The sequence below is a fragment of the Cinclus cinclus genome, chromosome 7 (assembly GCF_963662255.1).
Source record: "Cinclus cinclus chromosome 7, bCinCin1.1, whole genome shotgun sequence".
Lineage (NCBI taxonomy): Eukaryota > Metazoa > Chordata > Aves > Passeriformes > Cinclidae > Cinclus > Cinclus cinclus.
This window is the reverse complement of record NC_085052.1, coordinates 8,272,737-8,290,297: the sequence shown is the minus strand read 5'-3', so window position 1 is coordinate 8,290,297 and position 17,561 is coordinate 8,272,737. Positions and strand designations below refer to the sequence as shown.

The 17,561-nt window shown below is 42.5% G+C and overlaps 2 protein-coding genes across 2 annotated transcripts in view; one reads left to right on the top strand and one right to left on the bottom strand.

The window, feature by feature from the left end:
- The first annotated feature begins 1,437 nt into the window (after positions 1 to 1,437).
- On the top strand, positions 1,438 to 14,570 carry HABP2 (hyaluronan binding protein 2). The gene is made up of 12 exons (XM_062496624.1): positions 1,438 to 1,480; positions 6,342 to 6,470; positions 7,574 to 7,681; positions 8,093 to 8,209; positions 8,537 to 8,656; positions 9,275 to 9,446; positions 9,872 to 9,960; positions 10,090 to 10,321; positions 11,207 to 11,349; positions 11,693 to 11,827; positions 13,335 to 13,480; positions 14,394 to 14,570. The coding sequence occupies exons 1-12, from the start codon at positions 1,438 to 1,440 to the stop codon at positions 14,568 to 14,570; spliced, it is 1,611 nt and encodes a 536-aa protein (XP_062352608.1).
- A 1,515-nt stretch (positions 14,571 to 16,085) lies between these two features.
- The window catches only part of NRAP (nebulin related anchoring protein), a 47,233-nt gene continuing 45,757 nt past the window's right edge, over positions 16,086 to 17,561 (bottom strand). The window contains exons 41-42 of the mRNA XM_062496156.1: positions 17,347 to 17,495; positions 16,086 to 16,187 (exon numbers count right to left, since the gene is read on the bottom strand). Of these exons, the coding sequence (XP_062352140.1) occupies positions 16,086 to 16,187; positions 17,347 to 17,495 (251 nt within the window). The remainder of the gene's footprint in view (positions 16,188 to 17,346; positions 17,496 to 17,561) is intronic.

Here is a 17,561-nt window from a genome sequence, read left to right as displayed (position 1 = left end):
CAGTCTCTGTTGGGGTCTGGCAAAGGATCTGACGAATGCTGTACCTGCACTCAAGAAACGTATACACCAAGGACAGAGCTTTCACAGCCTTCTCATTTACCATCACCTCTGCACTCATTCAGGAGGGGCAATTGTGTGAGGATGTGTGTCCTTCCAGCTGCAAAGGATTTAGCTCTGTATGTGTGTGGCTCACTCAAATGCACCTGGGAAGGGGCTCTGCTGAGTGGTTCAGGGGACATTGCTCTCATTAAAGTCAGTGGGGAAGGGGAGAACTGGAGTGTCTGTTCTCCATGGCTCAAACACAAGAGGGACGCAAACGTGCCTGAAGCAAAAGCTCATTTATAAATTCCAGATAATATTCACAAATGTGAATTCTGAGCTTTTTATTTTGTCCTGTTTCTTATTCATTGCTTCTGATTCATTTGTTCTTAGTCTCAACCAGCATTATCTGAGAAAGTCTTTCTTCTATATATAATGTGTGACTAAACAGGGCATATATTTACACTCAATTGTATCGGTAGCAATGCATAGGTGCACATAATAATTGCGTCTGTATGTATGCTGTCCTTACTATGCGGGTTAAATTGTTTGGAAATACATTTTATTCCCTAAAATTATGTGAGGGATGAAGAATAGCAGCTTCAAATCTCTTTTACGCCCACTGTTAGCATGTGTATCCTCACTGCAGGTGGGTAATCCTGTCCTCAGCTGGGATTTAGAGCAAGAGGGAAAGCAAACGGAAATTGTCACGCTGGGGATGCGTCCTGGTGAAGAGTCAGTGCCTTTCCTTTCAGACAAACCTCACTCACATTCTTCAAAGGCTAAGAGCTGTTTTTCTTCTTCTTCTGTTCCCTTTTGTTGCTTGCCCTTGATCATGAGCCAAACAGGAAAGGCTGGAGCCCTACGCTGGAGGTAGGGCACATGGCATTTCCTCCTGGACAGTGCCAGAAATATTCTCCTACATCCAAAGATTGTTTACAGCCTTCCAGCTCAGGGCTCCAGGTCCCACTAGGTACACCAGGTGTAATGTCCTGAGCCATGCTGCACTGCCCAGCATCCACTCTGCTGTGCCCGGGCACCTCCCAGGCCCTGGCTCTGGCAGCCAGCTGGAGCATGGTCTCTGTCAGCATCTCAGAGAAGCTGGACAAATAGCCAGTGTGCCATCACCTCATAAGCAAAGAGACAACTCCTTCAGGTCAGGTTTGTCCCAAATCAGACCAGCTCAGCTTGGAAAAGCCAAACCTCTCCCATGGGTTGTTGACATTCTGTTACTCTTTCCAAGGAGCTCTTAAAATCTAGCTCAGTTAGCTCCAAAGTGGGGAACAGCCTTATCTGGATGTCCAGCACTAGGGGCAAACAGAATCTCTGTACTGTAAGCAAAGCTCTGTGCTGGTTTCACTTTTTTCCTGAAACTGACTGTCTGACCTTCATTATCTCATGCAGGCTTCCCATTTTTCCTTCTGGGCCAACATGATGGATGGTAAGTGGTTTCAGTTTCTTTATTTCAACTTTTGCCTGCCACAAAACTGAAAGGCAGGCAACTTGGTTCATCAAGAACCTTCACTAGTACCCAGTGCTGAATTATATTAACTTCATGGAGAGCCTTGCTGAGCTTAAAATATGGCCTATGACCAACCAGAACAACTTTACTATACGAAGTAGAATTATTTTAGACAAGTAATATGGTGAGTGCTTTCAGACCTCCACATGTGCTGTGTCAATTCAGGAGACAATGCTGCATCATGTCCCAGCCCGGAGTGTGTCTGACACACTGGAGCCAAAAACAGAGGTACAGCAGCAGTACCAACAGGCAGCTGATCACAGGGTTCTCCTGGACCACACCTGGAACTCTCAATTCTCTCCCAAACCAGGACTTTTCTGCCACTCGCACAGTGGGCCATGGTCTGGAGGAGAGGTCATGGTGCTGGGCAAACCTCACAGATGGATAAACAAAGAGCCTCGTTGGGAATGAAAACTGGAGGTCAAATAAATAAGGGCTGACTTTCCCTTGCAGCATGCAGCTAACTGTGGAACTTATTTCTGCAAGGCTTTGTCCCAGGTGCTAGAAGATTCACAAACAAGCCCACGCAAGCAGAAAATTGTTAAAGACTGTGTCGCATTAAGATGTTGATAAGGGAAAAGCTGTGATGAATACTGTGTGAGGATGTGTAGGATATGTGAGGATTTGTATATCCTTTCACAGCCTACGTGGTCCATGTAGAAAATAATGGTTTTATTGTTAAGTTTAGTATTTTTGCAGGTAAGCACTGCTCTTTCTTTTCTTGATTTCAATGGCTCTTAGACCTGAGTTTATAATGCATATCTCATTAAATATTACAATAATGTTGCTCATTTTCCTGCAAAAAAATAAGGTGGATTTTAATATGCACTCATTATTAATCTGTATTCCTGTTCATTTCAGTGGTATTTGGGCTCTCAGGTCAAACCAGAAATCTTGTCACTCATACAGCAGTGCCCAAATCAATGTTGCTGTTCCAACAACATGTATGTAGAAAACAAATTTCCAAATCATTTTTGTGTCTGAGCTCAGTATTTGGGTTGTGCAAATATTTGGCCATAGTCACACACTTGATTCAGGGTTTACACACCTGTTCACACAGCAAACTGGTTGATCTGCCTTTTGATGGCAACTTATCCCTTTCTCAATTTCTTAATTTATTCCCTGCCTTATGGTGTATGGTTCTTACATCTGTCCCTCTACTGCTCCTACAATCTCCTGCTCCCTTTCCCCCTTAAAGTCTACATTCCTTCAGCCATCACAATTTCCATTCACCCGCATCCATCCGTCTGAGGAAAAAAGTGCTGCAAAACTGCTTTTAAGTAACAGCCACAAAATTATTTGAAAGGCTTTCTGGCTTTGTTGTTAGCTGGTCTCCCTTCTTTCTGAAGCTGCAGCTACTCCCAGCCACAGCCTGCTTGGAAGACAGGAAATACTGTGAGGTCTCATCTCTGCAGAAGTAAATGGGGAATATCTCATTATTTAAAATACAGTCAGGATTTCAGCCTCATAAAAATAACACTGCAATAATCTCAGAGCTGGGGACAAAAAGTATTTAGGGGGGTGGTAGGAAAAAGTCACCCTTCTTAAATTAGGCCAGATTTCAGTCAGTCTCCAGAGGTTCAGAGAGCTTGAATAAATGCTGGGTACTTTCTGGTACTCTTGATGTGTGTTGGCAATAGGCTTTAACTCTGCACATCACTCATCTTGACAACTGCAGTCCAACAAAGTTACCTCGCAATTCAGGTCACCCGATGGCATCCTAATGCATCACTTTCCCACTTGGAACATTAGTCATCACTTGATCCAGGGAAGGTTTTGAAAACAGTGTGACTGTAGGCATTGGGGTATCTGTTCTCTCCATAACAGAGAGCCCGTGTAAGTTAATGAACAAGAGGATATTGATCAGAAATCCAGTGCTTGATTGACAGCTCTTGGCAATGTGAAAAACTGCAGATGAAAGCTTGCGCAGTTTAAAAGATCACCCAGACCTCAAAGCTGATTTGAAGCTTTAAAAGTCAATCTCTGTCTATCAATTATGGGGGGATTTTTTGTACTACACAGAGGAAAGTTATTCTTTGAAAATTTGCATGCAGGATGTCTAATTTAATTTCATGTAATAGTCACATTTCAGTGACAAATGTCAGATCACTGCTTTTTTAAAGCATGTTAAGGTTTTCCATCACTTACAAAGAATGAACACTCTGATTTAGTAATATGTTTAAAATCAACCAGTGTATCAGACTTTGTGCTTTAATTATGTGCTCAGATTAAAAAAAAAAAAAAAAAGTGTTGTTTTTGCTTTACTAAACCTATGGCTTGTTATGAATAATTAAAAAAATTGAATGGGAGCACTTCTTAAATAAGAGATGTGGAAGTCAAATAGTTATTCAGTGTGAAAACAGTGATAAATAAGAAGACATATTTTAGTTTGATATCATATGCCCCAGTGAGGGTTTTCTGGTCTTTGTTTTTCACTGTTTCATGCAGCTGGGGATGGCATAGAATAGCTGGGAGCAGGAGGACACTGGTCATTTCTCAGATCTGTTGCACTCTTACATCACCTTGGCTGGTCTCCCGACCAGTAACCTCAGCTTCCTGACTGCTATATCCACATGGGGCAGGGTACCCAGTAGGGTTTGCTGATGTCCTGTGAACCCTTTCCACACGCACCCATAACTCCGTGCCTTGACCTTTAAATTTCTTGAAATGGAAATTGCCAACCCTTGAGGGGGTAGCTCAGGGTTGCCTGCTTTACCTCAGCCCTCGTTAACCTGAAGTTACACTCTTGGAGGGCTGCTGGGTGCCAAACTGGCCTCAGGTGCGCTATAGCCTCTCCCAAAACTTCCCCATCAGTTCACATGGGGATTGTGTCCCCAAACCTCTTAGATACACCAGAAGCAGGTCTTGCAGAATGTGAGTTACAGCTTGGCCATCTTGTTTACACAAGAGCTGAACTTAAAAATAGTTCATAACATGCCAAGTAATTGCATAAGTGTTCTTAACAAATGATTAATCTGTTGCTGAGAAATAATGCCAAACAAATATCAAGTGACAGTAGCATCATTTCTTAACAACACACATTAAGCAGTTGGTTTAAAAACCATGCTAGATGATTCTACAATGCCTTAGCTATTTGTGCTCATTCAGGGCACTTATTTTTCCTCTGCTGATTCAAGGTAGTCCTCACCAGCCTCTGTAAAACATTCTGGCATCTTTGGCATCCGCCTTTTGCAGCCATCACTCCTCTGTTCATCCTTCATAACTTTTAGCAGGTACATTTTTCCTTAAAAAGGGATACCCCATCCTTCAGACTGCATCTGTGGAATAAAAGCCAGCATGCCCCTCTAAGATTCTGAAAATAAACAGTGGATACAAAATCAGGGTACTTCAGACAGTTCCCTCAACCTCAAGTCATTTGCAAAACCTCCTCTTCAACAAAGTGAACTTGGAGGCTGTATTTCAGGCAAAACTTCCTTTTTGTTTTTCTTCCTTAACTACATCACATTAAATTTAATTTTGTTCAGTGTAGACAATGTCCTTATCTTTCAGCAAGATCCTTCTGTTCCTCAGCAAGGCGTACACTTCTGCAACACTTGCACATAGTCGAGACTCGGCTCCTGTGGAAATAATGAGCTGAGGAAAAGGAGTCTTGACTTGACATAGCAATAAATGAGGTGAAACTTTCCTCTATTTTTTTTTCATGAGAAATGAGAGTTGGCATGTAGGAAAAAAAAAAGAAAAAAAGACAGTTCTATTTTAATATGAAATATAAAACACCCATTGTATAAATGTGGAATTTCTTTTTTTCAGAAGCAAAGAAAGAATAAAGATAAAGGCTGCAAGTGAATGAATGAGGAGAGAAAACTAAGATAATGCAGTCGATAATCAGTTCAAGGCAGAGCATTATCCATGGGGCCATCGGTCTGGCCCTAGGGGAGAGCTTTTTAAAACGTCTCTGTACGTAGCTTAGCTTTGCTCATTACCATAGCTTGTCTTTGAAACACTGGAGTGGCTTCCACCGGCAAGAGCTGTACCTGTGCAAGGAGCTGCCAGCCCACTTTGATCAAGCAACAACCCCAGCATGGCTGGTGAAGCCATGGTTCCTGCAGGCTCCGTGGGGACACTGGCTCCTGCCAGGGGAAGACACTGGCTCCTGTAGGCCATGGGCTGGCAGAGGCAGGGATGGGCTCCTCAGCATGTCTGCAGTGCTGGGTCCTCGCTCCTGGAAGGCTGTTTTGTGGGTGAGAAGTCACAAATTCATGCAGGTGCCTGGGGCTCTCTGTTCCCCCTGACTGCTCTTGAGATGGGACTCAGTGTCCCCACACACAGCAGAGCCCCTGTGCTGGGGAGGGCCCTGCCTCATTCTGCAGCAGTGGTGGTGATGGTCAGCAAAGCAGCTGGACAAAGAAAATCCCTTCTTATAGGAACCCGAATCTCTTTAATGCTGGTACCAGCCTCAGCATCTGTGGTACAACATGGGCGGCTCCTTTATGCCTTTGCCTGGAGAGCCCTGGCCCGCAGCCCCTCTGGAGCATCCTGGCTGTCACCACAGCAGTCAGCTGGGCAGCCACAGCCCCAGTGCCCTTCAGGAGCATCCTCGAGGGCCAGCTGTGCTCAGGGTGCCAGTGATGACCACTGTGAGCTCTACCTATGCCAAGGAAGCATCTTTGGTCCTCAAGATGGTACTAAATCCACTGACATCCCAAATGAGTTGAAAGAGAAAAGTACTGTCCATCTCAGAAATAAGTTATTTCATAACTTGTTTCCTTCCAGTTTTAATTCCTCTGTTCCTTCACTCTCCTCTCACTCCTCTCTGCAGATGAGGCTGATGACAATGAGAACTACTACTATGATACAGAACCGAAGCAGGACACCAACCCTCAGCAGGATCTCTCAGAGGAAATTAGCTGGTTCGAGACATCTTTAGGTGATTTCTTTGTCATGAAAGGTACGTCTCAGGGATGGGCAGAAAGGCAAGGAAGGGGTAAAATCCCAACCCTGTGCTTGAAGCATGAGCATGGCAGGCCTGGCTGCCAGTCTGCTCTTGAAATGCCTGCATCAAAGGGATGAGTTAGGAGGATTGTTTGCAGTGTTCTTCTTTGTATTTCTCTTGTAAGAATCCTGTGTTTTATCTCCAGGTTTCACAGGATGGATTCTGATCATGCAGAACATTTCTGATTGCTACTACAAAAAAGCACAGGCTTATTTGTCTATAGACACTGTAAGATGTAATTGCTGTTTTCATGGGATATGTGTATTGTATTTATGCTAGGAACCAAATGTAGAGCAGGTTTCCTCCCCCCCCCCCCCCCCCCACCTCCTGCCCCCTCTTTTATCAGTTTCAGGGGGTTTATTTCCCTTTCTTGTTTTTTTGTTTTGCCAAACATCAGGAGAACAGGAAAGGACCCTGGGGATTGCTCAGGGGACTCAAAAGGAGAGGCAGGGAAGTTGCCTGTAACATTCCCCAAGTTATCCCCTGGTACAAAGCAAGCAGAGCTGACTTCGGGCTGCCTCCAATACCAATTGCTCCTGGCAGCCTGGACTGCAGGGGAGATGTTGAGCAGCACACAAGTGACTTTACGCTTTTCAGCAGGTGCCAGCTCCCTTGAGGCAACAGCCACCCAGGGGTATGGTAGAGTCTATAGGTAGTGGATGGCTTTTCCAGGAGAGGTTTAATGCTATGTTCCAAACAGGACGATGCCAAGTCCACATCACTCCAGACTCAGTGCATGAAGGCAGACAGTCAGAGGCAATGCTAGAGAGGCAAAACTATCTCTGATCAAAGGAAGGGATTTGTCCCATTACAACTCTGTAATAGGGCTAGGGGAGCAGAGGATCTCCAGATAGAAAGCTGTGAGCCACTGCAGCTTGGAACAAACTCTGCAGCAACTCATACTGCTCCTGTGGGTGCTGAGTTGATGCATAAGCACAGCACTTGTTACACAGGATGCTACGCCCAGGAAGACAGACTCCTGCAACCACCAAATGCAAGCAGATAAAACAGGTGATGAAGGTTAAGAGGCTGAAAGATCTCCATCCTTACCTCTGCAGACTCGTGCTTCTCCAACCCCTGCAAGAATGGTGGTACATGTGAAGCCAAACGAAGTGGCTTCAGCTGTCACTGCCCCAAGCCATACAGTGGGACTACATGTGAAAAAGGTAATGGCTCTTTGGATAACCTACACTCCTTATTCTGGCAGTTAATGCTACTGTTGCAACTTTACAAAACCACTGTTTGCTGAGCTGACAGCCCACAGCAGTTATGCCCATCGTTCTTAGGACCTCATCCAGGCCAAAGTCTATCTAAAGAGCATTCAGTAAAATGAACTTCAGGAGTGCAGAGAATGGTCCTCTACACCCTACAAGATGGGCAGTGGGGAGCTGTTCATTAGTACCATAGATTTTTTGCCATAGATACTGTGAGCAAAAGTGATTTTCCCAAGTCTTCACCTGCCAAATGAAAGCTTCTTTGGAGCATCAAGGGAAGGTATCTTCCCATGATACCTGTAAGGGCACAGCTCTTGTGCACACACAAATGTTGATGATGTACTTTATGTGTGTTTTCCACAGTGGAGGACATGTGTCTGGAGGAGAACTGCCACTTTGGCGACTGCCTGGTTACACTAACCCCACCCTATTTTAAGTGCAGCTGCAAGCCTCCCTACAAGAGACCCTCCTGCCAGCGTGGTAAGCATTCAGCTGGGCACAAATTGTGGTGGGGACAGCACCATGACCAGTCTGCAGTGGGAAATCACCCACTGCAGAGGGTGATCCTGCCCTCGTCATGCTACAGCTCCCATCCATGGGCCTGGCCAGTGATGAGTTATCCTTGATTTTCAGGGTGGTGGTTCAGTCACTGGTAAAACCCCCAGAGAAGTGCATTTTACAAGATATTGTGAGAACTCAAATACAACAGGCTGAGTGGGAGCTCTCCCTAGTTTCCATTGGGTATGCGAGTAGCTGTGTAGTGTTCGGCACAATGACAAAGTTGTTCTGTGTTTTCCACATTGACAGCATCCAAACAGTGCAGTCCAAACCCTTGCAAAAATGGAGGCACCTGCATACGGAACAGATACAGATCAAAATTCACCTGCGAGTGCCCTGAGCCTTTCAGAGGGAGATTCTGTGAGATCGGTAGGTCACAGCCCCTCAGGGGGACGGGTGAACCTCCAGAGAGCCAGGGGCTGGCCTCCCCCTGCAGCCAGACTATCTCATGCTGTTCCTGTAACATCCTGTGGTGCTCCTGTCGCTGCTCCAAGAGCCTGACTACATCGGGGCACCAGGAACCTGGAGAGAGGGTCAGAGGAAGAGCCTTACCTCTCCAGCCACTGCTGGAAAACGGGCTTGAAACAGTTCCCATCTTGGTGTTTTCTAAGTGTGCTTTGGCTAGGTCCCACTGGTATATAATAAATGAGCATATATTTCCCAGAGGTTATACATGTCACAAGGGGAAAGAAATGTCAGGTTTTCCTTAAACAGTCAAAATCTGATGTAGTTGAAGATGCCTCCCCAGGCTGAGGGGACTGCTTCTGATGGGTGATATTTGAAGTCAATCAAGCTAGAAGGTGGACAGATGTTGGGACATTATTCTAATTTCTGGCCTGTGTACAAAAGGAACATAATTACTTGGCCTAGTAGATTCTTCTGATCCTTCATAAAATGAATGTAGGACAATGAAGGGAAGGAAGAGGAATCACTCTGAGCAAGGAACAACACAAAAGTCATTTTCCTATGAGCATTACCTTTCTACAGGACCATATGATTGTTATGAAGAGGACTCCTCTACATATAGAGGAAGAGTGAACCAAGCAGAAAATGGCAGGACTTGCCTGCACTGGAATTCCCACCATCTCTTGGACCAACCTTTCAATGCCTTTATGGAGAATGCTGACTCATATGGCATTGGTGAACACAACTTCTGCAGGTAATATTTTGAATAAGCAGCTGTAGAGGTCTGTATCAAATACATCCCTGAGGACAAGCTGCTCATGAATTTGAGAAACTGACAGTGTTAAGATCTCACATCTTTCTAGACACTGCCTTTTCATAAAACACCAGAATGTTAGAGATGCCTTCTCCAACCATGCGGATGTGAGGTTTCCAGAAGTTTCCTTCTTTGTTTTGAACCAGTTCCACAATTTTCTTATGGCTAAGATAGGTATGGGAATAGTAATATGGCAGCATTGTATGCCTTGAACAGTCATCTTTGTCAAATCTTACAAAATATTATCTTTGTTCATCTCCCAGATAGAAGCATGAGGTTTCTCCTTAAGAATCCTCAGCTCCTACATTAGTTTCAGAGAGATTTCCCCATTGCTGCTGGCTGATTCTCTCAAACGTTCCCTTCAGGAATCCCGATGATGATGAAAAACCCTGGTGCTACATCAGAAAAAATAAGGAAGTGGATTGGGAATATTGTGATATTTCACCATGCTCAGGTAAAGAATTAGAAGCAAGTGATTTGGCAGCATGTAGGTGGTCCAGAGCAGCAGGTGACTCCCTGTTGCTTAACTCTTCCAGTCTGATATTAACTCTGCATTATACATCTTCTGTCTTTTCCAATGCAGATGAAGAGACCCCAACAGAACCTCCTACAGACCCCCCTGACACATTCCAAACATGTGGACAACCAGAAGTTCGTAGGACACTCAAGAAGATCTATGGTGGATCCAAGGCTACACCTGGAAAACATCCCTGGATGGCATTTCTCCAGATTCAGACTAAAGATGGGAAGGAACATTTCTGTGGTGGAGTGCTAGTCAAATCATGCTGGGTTCTTACTGCCGCACACTGCCTTGAGTAGGTCCATGTCCTATCATTAGGGTAAATAAGTATAAAAATCAGGATGGTTAGTAAAGGAAGCTTGATATCCAAATTATCTGCAATCAAAATGATTGCTGGGAATCCAACTGAAAGGGAAACACATATGTGGACAGAAAAAAAAAAGGCTGCATATGTAAAAATGTTTATATACTTGAAAATGGTGCTTGCTGAAACAGCAAACTTAGGCCCCACTCATATAAAATTACCTGAAGAAGTTGTGTGAGAAGAAAAATGGTGGAAAGTATCAAGATTTTGCAATGTGTAAAAGAAGAACTCTATTAAAAACTCAGGGGATATGGGAATGCCATAAGCAATGTCACATATTACATCAGAATTAAGTTCTTCAAAACAGTAAAAATATGCACTTAGCTTTAAATTTTTTTTGTGTCAGCTAGCTTACAATATTACATTTCCTCCAACATTTGTACTGAATCAGTTGGAAACCACCACCCTAGGAAACAGGTAAATTACACACTGGAAATCATTGCAACACGGATGATTTTAAATATGCTCAGACAATGGCAAGCAAATCTACTCCCATGGTTACATGAGCTGCCACTCGTCATCACTGCCACAGTAACAGACTGTGTGCAAACTACTACTCTGCCCTAAAATGCAGAGAAAACCATGCGCATGCAGCTTTAAATCACTTTATTTCACAATTGCAACAAGTTAAGAGCACATATGTTTTCCAACACCACTGCTTTCCTGTCCAAGCCTTCTTATAATCGTTTTAGGAAATCTTCTGTCCAAACTCTACAACAGGAAGAAATATCTTGATTCTTGTTTCTAAAAGTGCAGGTTTGCACCACCACTGATAAAAAATATCTGTATATAAAAGACTTTTTTTTTTTCCCCTAGAGGACCAGTAAGAAAGATCCAAGTATCCCTTGGAAAGCAAAACCTCGAGAAGAAAGAGGATCATGAGCAAATATTTGATGCAGTGGAAATAATTTTACATGACAAATACAAAGACAAGGGTGGTGTCCTATACAACGATATTGGTAAATCCTTTATTTGATACTCACGTGGCTCACCTCCAGCCTTTGTTGTTTGAAGTGTCTCTCTCCCACTAAAGTAAATGTAGAATTCTCATTGAGACTATACTCTGGAAATTATAAGGTCAAATTGTGATCTCGACCCATTTGAATCCCATTTGGGATGTACATTGTGATGGGCAGGCAGAAGTCACTGTGTAGGAGAAACCAAACAATGGGAACAGGCCCAACACAGAAGGGCAAATGGAATGTTGGGTTTATGCAGCATGGGATGGTAACAACTGCTAACAATAGTTAGGGATCAAAATTAGTTCCAAATACATTCTGTTATTGTATATCTCCTCTCCAGCACTACTTAAACTGCAGCCTGTTGATGGTTACTGTGCATTGGAAACAAAGTATGTGAAAACAGCATGTCTCCCTGACTTCTTCCTTCCTGCTGGGATGTCCTGCTTCATTTCTGGATGGGGCCAGAGAGAGACAGGTACTTGTGGGTTAACTGGATTTTGGTGGGTATTCCAGTGGCAAGGTGGGATGCTACTTTCAGCAGTAATTGCCAGATCCAAATGAGGACCTAGGCACTTGTGAAACCAAGACATGGAATTCAAAAATAAGGTCAGCTAAAACATGCCATGTAAATTACTCATTAGCAGAAATCTCCAACTGCTAAATCAATCAAACTGTCAGAGTTCTGATAAGATGCCTGATACATTTTTTTTGCCTGCTATCTGTCTCTCCATGACATGGTTCCATCTGAAGCCAGCTGCAGAAGCAAGGAAGTATCAAGAGAGGTTATTGTACAGCTTGTGTGTTTCAAGACAGGACCTAGAAAGACAGGAATTTTCACATGGTTTTCCAGCCCATTGGGTCAGATAAAGCTTTTCAGAAGCAGCATCTGGACCTTCAGATGTACAGAAAAATAAGGGAAAAAAAAATCCCAAGCTTTTCAAGTTCAGACAGCTCTATCCAAAAACCTTTCTTGCCCATGGTAAATCCTAAGGGGAGAAATTATTATGCTTAAAAAGAGATAATGGCAATTTTCTGAAAAATGCATTTTCTCATGCTCTGGTTGGTGTGTTGCTGTAAAGCAGCAGAAGGAAAACCTGTCTCTGAGGCTGCAGTAGGTGTCCTAGTGCTTTGTGACTGATACAGCCTGATCTGATACATGGGACTGAATTCTCTCTTCTGATATAACTCCCATTGAAACCCACAAGAGACAAGTGTGTTCATTGGATCAGAATGCAACAACAGAATTTAATGGACATTTTTTTTAAAGTTCCAAATAAAAAGTCTCCCTTAAAGAGGGTAAGGGGGATTTTATGGGGTTTTTTCCCCCCAGCAAAATATATCAGGTACCCTGTACATGTTCAAATTAGATGGCCCCTTCTTTGAGGAGAGCTATTATTAGCATTTCAGGAAATCACTGCAGAAATGGAATATTTCCTGAAACTCTAGCAGAACCAAACTTATAAACCACCTTTAATTATCTACAGATGTAGTACTTTGAAACTAAGGCTATTGCCTTTAGATGTCAAGTTATGTCTTTAGATTCACTGTAATTAATCATTGCCCTTAAATATTGTATGATTTTCAGTTTTCATCTGTTTCATTAGCTTGCATGTTAAAGCATTTAATAGTACCAGTCTGAGAAGTGCTGAGCAGCTCAAAGTCCCATGGGGACCTCTAGGAGCTGCAGACAACCTTGGAAAAGCAGAATGACACAGAGAGAGCTGATTGGAACCAAATTCTGAACACCTGACTTCACTTTTATTCAGGCAACAACTCTGTCCTGAGTGAAACTTCAGGCTCCGGATCATTGGAAACTTATAATTTCAGCCAGATAGTTCTTTCCTCCCAGGCTAGCACATGCATCCCACCTGCTCTTGCCCCATCCCATCTGTTTGTCAAGCAAGCTTGTATTTTGAATAAAAGACAACACGTAACAGGAATGGAAAGGAAGTTACTCCATTGTTTTGGTGCACATCTCATAGGTGACACATCCCATCAGCTGTTAGATGCCAATGTCAAGCTGATTTCACAGAAGAAATGCAATGAGCCCAAACTACATGATAACACACTGGATGATAGCATGTTTTGTGCAGGAAAACTTCGGAAACCCGGAATCGATTCTTGTGAGGTCTGTTGCTTTTTCTGTATTTGAACACTAATTTTTTTGTGTAAAGAGTCAGGCTGTGCAGAGCTTTGGCAATGTGCTGCATATGTATCTGCTCTCACATCAGTGTATTTCAACAGCCTTTCTGCAGTACACTTTGAGTTGTATATCCTTAGAGCTAATATTGCCATACTGTCACCTGCAGGCAGATCTGTGGAATTAAGAGACCAGCCTGGAAAGCTTGGCCTCTGAGGCAGTTTGTCATAATAATGTGAAACTTGCTCTTTCTTCCTTCAGTTTTGTTATGGCCTCTACCTTGAGTGCCAGTTCTAATCTGATTTTCACTATGAGAGCTAAGACTTCCAGGGAGCCAGCACTGATGTTTCTTTTTATTACAGCTAACACAAATGTGAAACAAGTTCATACTTACACCACTGAAAAGTAGGAAACAGTTTGAACAACACTTCCCAAGGTGCAAATCACCACTGTAAAGCATATTTTGCAATAGAAATCAGAAATAAATAATTAAAAAAAAAAAAAAGAGGGAGTGAGAGATCAAGCAACTCAGAATAAGGCTGTGTTGAGGAGTGTGAGACAGCTTAAGTTTTCATTTATGCCAGGGATCACATCTTTATCTTTGTGAGTTCAGGCTCTGAATTCCTGGTATTTTCACGCCTGGGAAATTTCATGTGACCTTGTCAGATTTATGTCACAGACTGAAGAAACAATGAAAACTTACAATCCAAAAAGCCTGGTATCATTTGACCTGGTCACAGAACTGCAAGTCCACTTAGGGGCTAAGCAGAATTTGAGGGTACTTCTGTTATGGAAAAAAACCCATCATTACAGCTTCAAAGTCTTGTGATGAGTGAGAAGCATTCTGATTTTGGTTACTATTTTGCTTCACACTTTGAACTTTTGTGCTTTCCTTCATCAGGGAGACTCTGGAGGCCCACTGACTTGTGTAGAAAATGGCTCCTACTATGTATATGGCCTTGTGAGCTGGGGTGAAGGATGTGGGTTAAAAAACAAGCCAGGAGTTTATACCCAGGTGACAAAATTCACCAGTTGGATTAAAGCTGTAATTCAGTCTTCATCGAGGTCACGTCATTAGGAGGACAGAGCTTTGGAATGACAAATGGTAAGATTGAGTTTTACTGTTTTTACTAATTCCCTAAATGCCTCATCTTTTGACTAAAGATATTATCACAATCTTGAAAATAATCTTAAGAGTGTTAGCTAGACTGTCAGTGACAGTTTTTCTGTCATAGGCTTTGAAATAAGCCTACATTTGGTAGCTAAACAAATCACAAAGTAAAGCTATTCCATTTCTTCCCCAAACAAATCAAAGGCCTTGATATCATGCTTCTGGATCTGCTTTTCAAGCCATGAAAATTATCCCTGCTCAGCTGCTGCCAGACATTTCCTCTTTCCCTCATGCTCCTGTCTAAGGTGGTTTTATTCTGCACTCGCTGAACCCTGACACCTCAAAGCTCTTAAAGCCAGTACCATTTTTCACACACATAGGAATCACTGCGTGGCTGAGTTTGCAAGATTGAAGCCATTGGAATTTCATGAGGAGGGAGAATCAGGCAAATATTTTTAAAAGCACTTTTTTGGGTAAATAACTAAAAATTTTGTTAGTGATGCATTTCAGATTAAAAAACCAAACAAACTTTCAGTACTAGAATTATCCACTTTATTCCTGACTAGAGAATAATTACATGTTATGTTCCAGATCTACTATGGTTCATATGTGCTTGACCAGTGAGATCTAGTAATACCAAACACTATTTAAAAAATCTATCTAAAGCCATTGGATAATTTGGGGGCTCTCATAAGATGTACCTGTTCAATTGTGTAACTTTTGCCCAATGATTCTGCACAGAGATTTGAAAAACATGGGAATGGTATTAAATCAGGATATAAAGAATAGACTTCTTTGTGAAGAGTAGATTTCTTAAAATAGTAATGTCACTCTCACTTGAATGCCAGGGTTTACAACCTTCTCTAAGCAGCTACCTAATCTGTCAATAGCTACCTCTACTGCAAAGATTAATTCTGATTTTTTACTTGGAAGGTTTGTAAAAACCTGAAGAAGTAATCATGACCTGAATACATCCTGATAGTCTAGAACAGATTCCCTGATGTCTGTTAGAAGACCTGCCTTTGGCAAGTCACTGCTAACTTTTCTCCCACTGGCCTTTGACTCATACATCTCTTAAATCACCTGAATCATGCTTTTGTATTCTCTTAGGTCAATGGTGCCAATATTCCAGGAACATAAAAATCTCCAAAATCTACAAACATGGAATAAGAGTCATCTGATTTATTCATTACAAATTGTTTCATATTCTACCATCTGTGGTACAAAGCTGAGCCTGCCAGTCATCTAGTACTAATTTCATTTAGAGCTTTAAATAAATAACAGATTCTCTAATAGATTCAGTGATAAATCACAAAGTATCTACACAAAAAATAAAATGATTGGTTATAAATTGTAATATTTGGGTTGCTTTTTAAAACAAAAATTCTTAAGTGCCATCTATTGTGTTTCCCAGAAAACTGGAAAAGATGCAGGATTTGCAGGGCAAGATGAAAATCTAGTTATGCTGTGTCATGTTTCTGTTTACTTCTGATAGAGCTGCATTTGCTTCCTCTTGACTTGCAGAATTTCTGAAGCATCAGGGTTGACTCTGACTTGCTGAGATCCTTCTGTCTCCGACTGGTCCTATAAAATCACACCCAAGAAAATTGTGAAACCAGCCAGTGGGTAGGGGAGGGTATTAATGATTATTCTATAACAATGTTTTCATATTCAAAATTACACAACTGGCAAAAAAAAATGAGGAAAATCTATCACTGTTCTGCAGTGAGTGAATTTCTGCTGTGGAGAAGTGCCAAAAAAATTGACCTTTTCATGTAAGTTAGATACCTCACATACCAAAGGATGTGCTCAAGTCCTAGTTTCTATTTTGAACCCTAGATAAAAAGCAAACCAGCAAACACCTGAGTGCCACATGGATTGCACACCTGTAGGTTTCCCTAGGACCATCAGATCATTATCATTCCTTTGACTTAAGAAGATGTTCCCACTGCCTCTGTTACTCAACCATAGTTTTCACTTATTTCCCAGTAACGTTCCAGATGGGAATGTAGATCATGGATATGTACTGTTTCTTTTGGTCTGGATTATTGTTTGACTTCTTACCAAAGTTAGCAATTAAATGATATAAGTGTCTGAAGTTCAGTGCTTCTTTTATATTGTAGCTGAATGCCTCCTAACTCTAAGGGCTACAAGATTCCTGTGTGGGCTTCTGCTCTCTTGTACTGGGACACTGTAGACTGGGAGTCATCCTTGGGGAGGCAGACAGAAGGAAAGCCTGGAAAATCCCTGCTTGTAACATCTTTAACCTTGAGCTGGACAGAGGCAGAGGAGGCTGAAGCATTTCCCCTGTGCACAAAGTCTCCCACAGCACATTTTATGCTGTTAGGAGCTTCACTCAGCTTGTCAATACAGCTGCCAGTGGAGATTGCATGGCAACACATGGTTCCTGATGAAATTAGGAAAAGAGAATGGGAGTAGCATGGGAGTCCCTTCTACCTCTGCTTCTACTTTCCTCAAAGGTACTAGGAAACCTGGAGATCTGACATCATCCACAAGTTGGGGAAATCACATCCTGATATGACACTGCTGACACTGCTGAATTCCCTTCAGTGGTTCCCTCAAATTAAGATGTACACTAAGCCTCATGAGGGAAGTGCACATATCCTGTTCAGATAACAGGGAGAACCGTAGACTCCAGGGAGCATTCAAAAGTATTAGTCAGGATGTGTGCAGGTAAAGAGCAGAGCTGTTGGGATTTGTGAGAATGGTTTACTCTACTTACAGCTCCAGGTCTGTACTGAGCAGAAGCACGCAGCAATCCCATTTCCCGAAGGTATGCCAGCTCAGCAGCTCTTCTTGCCATTTCAACTTTGTGAGAACCTGGGGGAGTCCAGCCAATGCCTCTGAGCCAGTTCAAGTCAGATTTGTATTCTATCTGAAGAGAATGAAACATGCACCAGGATGTATTATTTTGCTGAGCTCTGACCAAATCGCATG

Bases quoted from the DNA above. Each gene is read 5' to 3' on its own strand.
- HABP2 (XM_062496624.1), top strand. From the start codon at position 1,438: ATGCAGGCTTCCCATTTTTCCTTCTGGGCCAACATGATGGATG. The intron at 1,481-6,341 runs GTAAGTGGTTTC...TCCTCTCTGCAG, and splicing joins CTGGGCCAACATGATGGATG to ATGAGGCTGATGACAATGAG. The intron at 13,481-14,393 runs GTCTGTTGCTTT...TTCCTTCATCAG, and splicing joins CCGGAATCGATTCTTGTGAG to GGAGACTCTGGAGGCCCACT.